The sequence below is a fragment of the Austrofundulus limnaeus genome, unplaced genomic scaffold (assembly GCF_001266775.1).
Source record: "Austrofundulus limnaeus strain Quisiro unplaced genomic scaffold, Austrofundulus_limnaeus-1.0 Scaffold250, whole genome shotgun sequence".
In the NCBI taxonomy this organism is placed as follows: Eukaryota; Metazoa; Chordata; class Actinopteri; order Cyprinodontiformes; family Rivulidae; genus Austrofundulus; species Austrofundulus limnaeus.
In genome coordinates, this window is record NW_013952652.1 from 438,055 (window position 1) to 446,793 (window position 8,739).

The 8,739-nt window shown below is 40.0% G+C and overlaps 1 protein-coding gene across 1 annotated transcript in view; it reads right to left on the reverse strand.

The window, feature by feature from the left end:
* The window catches only part of LOC106525963 (disks large-associated protein 1), a gene marked incomplete at its 5' end in the record, with an annotated part of 74,708 nt that overhangs the window by 44,094 nt on the left and 21,875 nt on the right, over positions 1–8,739 (reverse strand). Inside the window, 1 exon segment of the mRNA XM_014020366.1 lies at positions 7,835–8,117. Coding sequence (XP_013875820.1) covers positions 7,835–8,117 — 283 coding nt within the window.

The following is an 8,739-nucleotide window of genomic DNA, read 5'->3' on the forward strand; positions in this document are numbered from 1 at the left end:
TATTATTTTTAAGTCCTAAAACCTCAAACACTGAACTGAGATTTGGCCATGGGTGTGCTGGTTTCTCTCCTTGCGTTTCATCAGTGGTCTCCATTGCATCTTCTTCTTTTGTCTGGTTCTGCTTGAAATGAAAGTAAAGTGATGGGAGCGCGTGCTCCGCTACCGAGAGTTAARGAGTGTGACGTAGGCTATAAGCTACGCTTGTGATTGGTTACCTTTGTGACGAACATAGCTTGTGACCAATTGCATTTCATGAAAAGAAAAACCGGAACAACTGATTTTTTTTTTTACAGCGGATTATAAAGCAATGCTGATCAAAAAGTAACTAGTAACGACAAGCTTCCTAGAAATGTAGTGGAGTAAAAAGTACAATATTTGTCTTTGAAATGTAGTGGAGTAAAAGTAAAAAGTTCCCAAATAAATAACTACTCAAGTAAAGTACAGATACTCAAAAAATGTACTTAATTACAGTAATAAAGTAAAAGTACTTTGTTACTGTCCACCACTGCTGGGCTCAAATTGTGCGCACGCCAGTTTTATAAATCCGACCCCTGGTCTTGATTTGTGCAGTCTACATGTTCTCCCTGTGCATGTGTGGGTTTTCTCCAGGCACTCTGGTTTCCTCTCACAGATGAAAACTTGTTTTGCCTGTTTGTCTCATTTGTCTTCATGTGTCCCTGTGATGGACTTATGATCTGCTCAGGGTGTACCTGTCCTCTGCTCAACTCTCCCCACTCAGAGGAATTATTGCAGCAGTTTTCCACAGCAGAGATCAAACCAGACACAAACAGATTTCTGGTATTGTGAGGTTATACTGGGTGTGTTCTGTGGTTGGTATTAAACTGTAAAAAAGGGAGGATTTCATAAACATACAGTATGTGTAAATAACTGGATGTGAGTTGAACTCTTCCAGTTAAATGAGAAAAAAGAAGTTGTTTTCGCTAACGGTCAAATACACAAAGAGAAAACATATGATCACTATTTAGCCTGTGTTGACGTACATTTAGCCTGTTATCTACTGATTTATAAAAACAGCATCAAAGGAAATGTTTAAATCTATCTATATTGTACCAGTAACCTATGCTTTTTCTTAACCAAGAAAGAAACAGTTTCTGGGGGTTTGTTGATGCAGCAGCATGAGTCTGTTCTTTGGTAAGGCACTTTTATTTGTTGCACATTTCAACAAGGCTATTCAGAGTACTTTCCATGATGCTGGTGAGTGGAGTTTATCAAAGACTTTGGAGTAAATGTCAACACACATTAATCTAAATGTTGAATACGGAAAGTAAAGTTTAACAAGATGAGAATTTTCCAACTGAAGTCAGTGAGCCAGATCCCTGATAGAACAACTGACAACAACCTAAACAGAATTATACAAGACAGGTACAAATACATGAACTACAGGACATTTATTTCTTAAACAAATACTTTCACATCCTAAAGATGATTTATGTAAAACTGGATTAGTGATGACTCACAAAACAGATAAAAACAAAAACAAGGAATATGTGGAGTTTATCAGTGTTTAGTGAAATCTGCTTTAAAAAAACAGGAAACAGATCCTCTCACTGCTGCTGTCCTTCATAACGTCCGCAGGAGTGAAACATGTTTCAGTGAAAAAGTGAAACGTGACTTCACATATTCAAATCTAACAACTATTTAAAGTACAGAAGCCTACTGATGACACACTTCTGTCCCATTACAGCAGACAGCAGACAGTTCAATCAAAGTGTTTTATCACCTAGATAATTCAAAAAAGCAATCTGTATAAGATCCTCCTACTCTGTAGTTGTCCAGGGAGAGAAGCATCAGGCAGGTGTGAAGAAACTCACAAACCTCTGAGTGCCTCAGTGTTGGAGCGTGAAAGGGTTGATTCTAAACCAAACAGCAGTTCACATTTGTTGGTCTTTTTGGAGTTAATCAGTTGTAGATATACGTTCTCCTGCTCATGAAACTTAGAAACACTGTAAATATGTTGTGTTAAAGCTGTAAACAAAGTCAACATATATTCATTTTACATTTCTTTCTCAGAGCTACTTAGAATTTTACATTCCTAATGGGTTTGGGTTGTTTGTTTTAAATTAAATTGTGAAGTTTTTGATGTTTGGCTGATTAAAATAAGGATTTTGTTAGTTTTGTTTAGCATTGCCCTATTGCAGGCCTCAGGGTGGAAACGGAGGCCTAAGTTAGTCCTGTTTGATTAACAGAAACCATGTTCTATACAGCTGATGATGTGGTATTTTTACAACAAAAGCATTAAAACTGCAACAACATCCAGTCTCATGAGACTGCTGAAAGGAGAGACTTGGAAATAGATGTTACATAACTGTCAGGACTCCAGAGAGGGCTCATGCTGCTTTTCACATTATCACACATCGAGACAGTGTTCTGAAGTGTGCTTACACTCAAAATAATAGAGCTCAGTAGAAAAATGATCCAGTCGAGGTAAATGAAAGGTAACTGTACCAAAGACAAGATATTGTAACCGTCCTGTTTGATGTATGTATTAAGAATACTTCAGTATCACCATCCTGTCCGCCACTCCACAGGCATTTTACCAGTTCCCCGGGCGGGTGCAGTTCCATGTTCAAACACTAGAGGCGCTAATGAGTCAAATAGGAAAGTCCGGCATGAATCAAGCTAACAGATGTCGTCTTCTCTTCCTAAGATTTGAACAGTCCTGCAGGAAAAGGCTTTCCCCCTAACAAACAATGGCTGGATTATCTTACATGCTATGTGTTTGTGAGTATTTGATTTATGTACAGTAAAAATGCATGTAAAACTTAAGGAGAATATACATGCAAAAATTTTTTAAATTACAAGTGTTTGAACATGTGTGTCTGGTTAAATGTAAACATCTTACCAAAATCAGGGATTTGTGTACAAAGATGTTAAATAAATACTTGGCCCCTCTAAGAATATTGTGGCCCCTTGACGGCCCCTTATTCAGAAAAATCCCAGTTCTGCCACTGCTTCAGAGTCTCAGGACAAACCTGAAAACTGACCTGAAAATGGACTCATCTTTGCTCCAAGTCCTCCGACTTTGTCTCTCTGAAGGGTGGCACGGTGGACAATTAAGTGTCAAGGACAGCTCTGCTGTTTAATGTCACTACCATTGTGCATTTGATCTTGTCTCATTTTTAAACTTCCTGTTTTATTTTGTACACWAACTTCCTGTCTCATTTCAGAGAACTTCACTTCCTGAGATTCCCTCTAATCACCACTGGCACACTAGCCTGGTTAAAACCAGACACTGTCCTTCACTTTGCTTGGATCAGTTGGCTGCGATGTATGTCGCTGTGAAGGAGGCTAAGCTAAGAAACTAACCGGAAATCGCGTGTGCTGTAAACAACCCTACTGAGAGGAGAAACATACCGAGACGACTGTAAATGAGAGCTGTTGCTTTGTCAGAAATTTTTATTTTAATTTGGAAGCCTTATCAACACGGACTGGCTTCATTCACTTCCTCCACTGCCGTATGCTAAAATAACTAGCAGACACTGTGCAGAACATTGACGTCGTTCAAAACTCCTCCTTCTGTTTGCTGATTGGCCCAGGTAAAATAAACTACAAGAGACACTGTGCAGAAAATAGACGTTCTGTTCTCTGATTGGCCCGGCTGAAAATCTGCCAGCGAAATCCATTTCAATGGGAGAAGTCCCAGACAGAGCAGTGAAGGGAAACTAGGATTGAGCGGAGCTGCGTAGGAAGGCAAGGGCCAGGCTACTGGCACACCCTAATCTCATACACCTGTGTCACATGCACCTTGTTCATATTTACCTCACTCCATGCATCTCCCCATTGTCAGTTCGTCTTCATCCTTAATGTTAAGCATTCCAGCCTTTATTCTACATAGGCTGTGTCCAAAACAGCAGGCTGGGTCCTCCGAAGGCCGAATTCGTCGGCCGCATACGTCATAGCGCCGCGACGAAGGACGTCCCAAACCAAAGACTTCTCCGATGCGGCCGACAAATACGTCCTTCCTTTTCCCCGATTTGAAGGACAGGTCCGATGGATCCTTCCCGGCCCAGCATATCCCATAATGCATTGCGGCTCGACCGGAGATTTTTTTAATCTAGTAATGGCGGACGAAGCGAGAGAAAAGAATAATATTTATTTATTTTAAATAAAAAATATGGCGATATAAAAATTAAAAAATTTTAGCGGTTGCAATTCTAATACTTTTATCATTTGCATGGACATGTTTTTAAGTATTATTTTTATCATAAAAGAACGCGAAATAAACATGCACCTACAGCGGGTCAATTAGTTCTTCAAATGTTACTTTTAAGTTAATTTTATTGTTTTGTGATATTAATAATGCTAATATATTGATATTTTTCTAATTTTTATCTATTTTTGCTTCTGTTAACATCATCATGGTTGCTAGGTGACATGACGTACGCCGGGGTGGAGGGGAGGCTAGACCGTCCAAATTCACAGCCTCTTTTTTTCCGGTCTTCCTGGTCTACCAAGGACCCGGCCCACCTCAACAGGGTAGTCTGGGTCCTCCGGAGGACCCGGCCTGTCGTTTTGGACACAGCATTTGTCTTCCAGTTAACTTGACCCAGCTTGTATTTTGGACCCATCTCTGCCTCTGTTTTGGATACCTTAACCTGGACTGCAACTTTGTGTACCGACCCTGGACCGAATAAAAGGATTAATGATTTTGAGTGACTGTGTTGAGTCATGCATTTGAGTCCTTTTTCTGTGACGTACAATATTAAGAAGATCCTCTAGATATTCTGTCCACTTTCCAACACTGTTCAACACTGTCCAACACTTTACAACACTTTACAACATTTTCCAACACTGTCCAACACTGTCCAACACTTTACAACACTTTACAACATTTTCCAACACTGTCCAACACTGTCCAACACTTTACAACACTTTACAACATTTTCCAACATTGTCCAATACTGTCCAACACTTTCCAACACTGTCCAACATTGTGAAACACTGTCCAACACTGTCCAACAATCCCCACAGTCTAGGTCAAGAGTTCCCCAGCCAAACCAAGCACAGTCTGGGTGAACACCTGCTCTCCTTTTCTGAACAGTTTGTCAGAAACTCCTACAGGCTGACCAAAGGTTCTTCTCCATGGCTTCTGTTGGAAAAACTATTCTGGAAATGTAAGTTGGAGATTTCATGGACAGAAGCCTCCAACAGACAGTCACTGTTTCTGCAGCTTCACCCGGACCACAGCCTGTCCCGACACTGGGTCCAACTCACCCACAAGATCTGTTGAAGTTTCTGCTCCCACCTTTACCTGAATGTCCAACATACAGGACTGCATGTCTGAGGATCATCAGCCTGTATCAAACCATGTTCAGCTTCAGAACAGAAGTTTAGATGTTTCTGTTTAACAACCCCCTCCTTCAGGATGACTCTGCCATCATTAAATTTGTCAAAATTGAAAGAAAAACAAAACAATTGTTTCGCTTTTAAACATTTTTTAATGTTTGTCAGTTAATAGTTATTTGTTTACTCGTCTGTGCCTTGTTCTGATCACCACTACATGCCAGAAATAAGAGTTAAACCATCACTGTGATCAAGTTTCTTAAATTCAGTGATATTGACAGATGCATCAGATCTATTGGAGGCTGTTGAAATTATGAATCAATATGTTTAAGATCAAACAGTTTCAGCTGGATGATCCTATCTACAGGATGGTTTCAAATCTTAATCAAACAAGCAGAAAAACTAAAACCATAATTTTGTGTTTGATAGAAGTGTTTTCACTTTCTGTCAGCAAATCTAACCAAACACAATCATCTTGCATCAAGTTAACAAGGATTTCTGTTTCATATTTGCTTCCAACTTTAATGTGTTGGAGGGCCAGAGAGACAAAGGCAGCCTGTGTTTGTCAGTTTAATCTCCATGACAGAACATCTCTGTTTACTTTTCCTCTTACTGACAGCCAAACGTCTTCTCAGAGTTTAAACCTTACAAGGATTCTGAAAAATATCATTTTTGTAAACACAATGCTACCAGATTAGAGGCTCTGCAAAAACACAAATTAAAGTCAGGAACTCCAGAAGCAGAGTTTTAGGATGTCTCAAAGTCATTGTCATTTTAATTCAATTTATCTTGTCTGTGGTCAGGTCATGAAGGCCACAGGGTCAGGAGGGAAACCCAGACATTCAGTGATGCTCCTCTGAGGGAAAACCAGTGTGGTCCCAGGCCAGAGAGAATACATAATCCTTCCAGAGAGTTCTGGGTCTCCTCCTGGTGGAATATAACTGAAAACTGTCCACATGGAAGAGAACCACCTCAGCTGACTCATTTCAGTGAGAAGAAGCAGCTCTCCTCTAATCTCTCCTCAGAAGACGGAGCTCTTCACCTCGTCTCTAAGGCTGAGCCCTCTCCCTATGAAGGAAACTCATTTCAGCTGCTTGAATCAAAAGCTTGTTTTTTTTTTCAGACATGAGTCACTCCTCATGATTGTAGGTGAGGGTTGGAAAATAGATGAAAATATCATCAGCAGAGCCTCTTATAAGGAAGACAAGCCTCATCTTTTCACAGACAAACACAAAGCAGCATGTTATGAACAACTTATACCAGCTAATTCTGGCATCTGTGTTATTTTTCTGAGAACCACACAAAACCCAGGAGTAGCCAAGGATGTACATAAATCTTATTTGCAGCAAAGGTCTGCCTTCAGAGTGACATCACTCTAAAGTCATCATTTATTTATAAATCATTGAGTAATCAATCACGTCAGAACTGATCCAAGTGTCTCAGTCAGTGTCTGATATTTAGATGCTGATTAAACACCTGTCTTAAAGTTTAACCCCTAATAATTGTTCTGTTTCTGCTCTATGGGTCGACATTGTTCGCTACTTTTCTTTAAGTTGCGTTTTTGCTGAGAGGCATCCTCAACTCTAACTCTGAGGGTGAGATCTTACAACAGTGCATCATTCTGTTTTAAGGTTCGACCAAAACAACAAGGCTGTAAGGAACAGTCTCAGTTCAAGGTGAGACGTGTTGTGTCACTTTTTCTTTTGCTTCTGGTAGCTAATGACAACGAAATGTGTTAGCTTGATTTACTAAATAATCTAACATTTACGCAGTTGTACTTTTTGTACAAAAAAAACTCCTCATTCAATTTTTTTTGTACCATTGGTTTGTGCTTAAGACACCTTTTATCTTTCAACACTTCTTGGGTTTATTGGTGTGTTGGGATCTGTAAGAGAGCAAAGATGCTTCAGCTGTAAAGTTTTATCTTAACTACGAGTTTTTGACATTCCTGAAATGACACATCTTCTTGTCTTTTGTCCAAACACCTGTAGGACAAAACCTGCTGACAGATTGTGCTCTGCTGCTCGTCCTGGTGATAATTTACCTCTCGTGTAGTGCTTAACACATTACAAACACCAGAACACGACAGGCTGAACTGAGACATCAGTTGTTGAGCCTAAAAACAGTGATTTTAGACCAGGTGTAAGTCCTGAGTCAAAGCCCTCTGCTGGTACAGATTTAGTCATTCGTGCCTTTACACTGCTACAGTATTTGTTTATTTTGCTTTGCAAAGAGTAGGGAGACCAGAACAGGCTGTAACATCTTGATGCATTGTGAGTTTTTTTTAAATTTGTTTTTTTTATGAAGGACTTGAAAGTCTAAGAAAGAAAAACGTTGCTTTCCCTCAAAAATCAAAAGATGTGGATTTTTGGCACTGATGTCCTAAGTTTTGATCTGTCCGATGAGGAAACAAACTTTTCAGAGAACAAAAAATTCTCAGCTTAGAAACCGTTTTTCTCTTTGTTGGTATGAAAAGTTTAAAATGTGAGATTTACTCAGAGAAAACCTTCCAGAGGGATCTCTGTCCTACCTGTGCTGCTCTGGATGGTCCTGACAGTCGTTGCAGATGTGCGTGGTGGTGAGGATGGTAGCAGCAGCAGGGGTCTCCCTCCTTCTCCTTCCTCATCCCCAGAACACCCTTGGTCAATCGCCCTCACGTAACTGTGGCTTCTCATACGGAAGCATCCGGGCATGGGCAGGGTGTCCATGGTCTCCAAACTGTCCATCGCATTGTCCATAGCTTGAGACTGCAACGCACTGTAGACCTGCTCACAGACCTGCTCAATCTGTCCGTTCACTTCCACCTCACTCAGCTGGAAAGAGGAGACAGCAACAGATTAGGGGTAGGGTTAGGGTTAGGGTTAGTGGGCAGACAAAATCTTCAGGGAAGAAAGGGTAAGAAAGAAAACCCCCAGATTAATTTTCACATCATCATGTTGTTTAAACAGCTGCTTTAAGTGCAGGAAGAGAATGGTTTTGTGGGGGTTTTACTATAAGGAACGCATTCATGCGAAAAAAAATGTTAAATGCTATTTTTTTGGATGTTTATACAGTATGTCAGCTGCCGAAAGTGCTAAGTTCAAGTAAAAACTAAGATTAGTTTTAAAATCTTTGGGTCTGCAGTCTTATAATATGGATCTCTGAGATCTGACTGGCCACAAACATTTGGGTACTTTTCACTTATCTTTAGGAGACAAAAACATAACAATGTCAAACAATGGGCCTCATGCAAGAACTGTTCGTACAAACAGATTTGTTCTTAAGTTGTGCGTACGAGTGATTTAAGAGAATTTGTGGCATTCACCAATGTTTTCATATTCTAAGATTTTTTTCAGATACGAACAAAATTCACGAGTGGTCCACACCTGTCGTATATTTTATGAGCAGTCAGTCTGCTGTTATCCAGATGGTTTTCTTCACTAATAACTTTATATT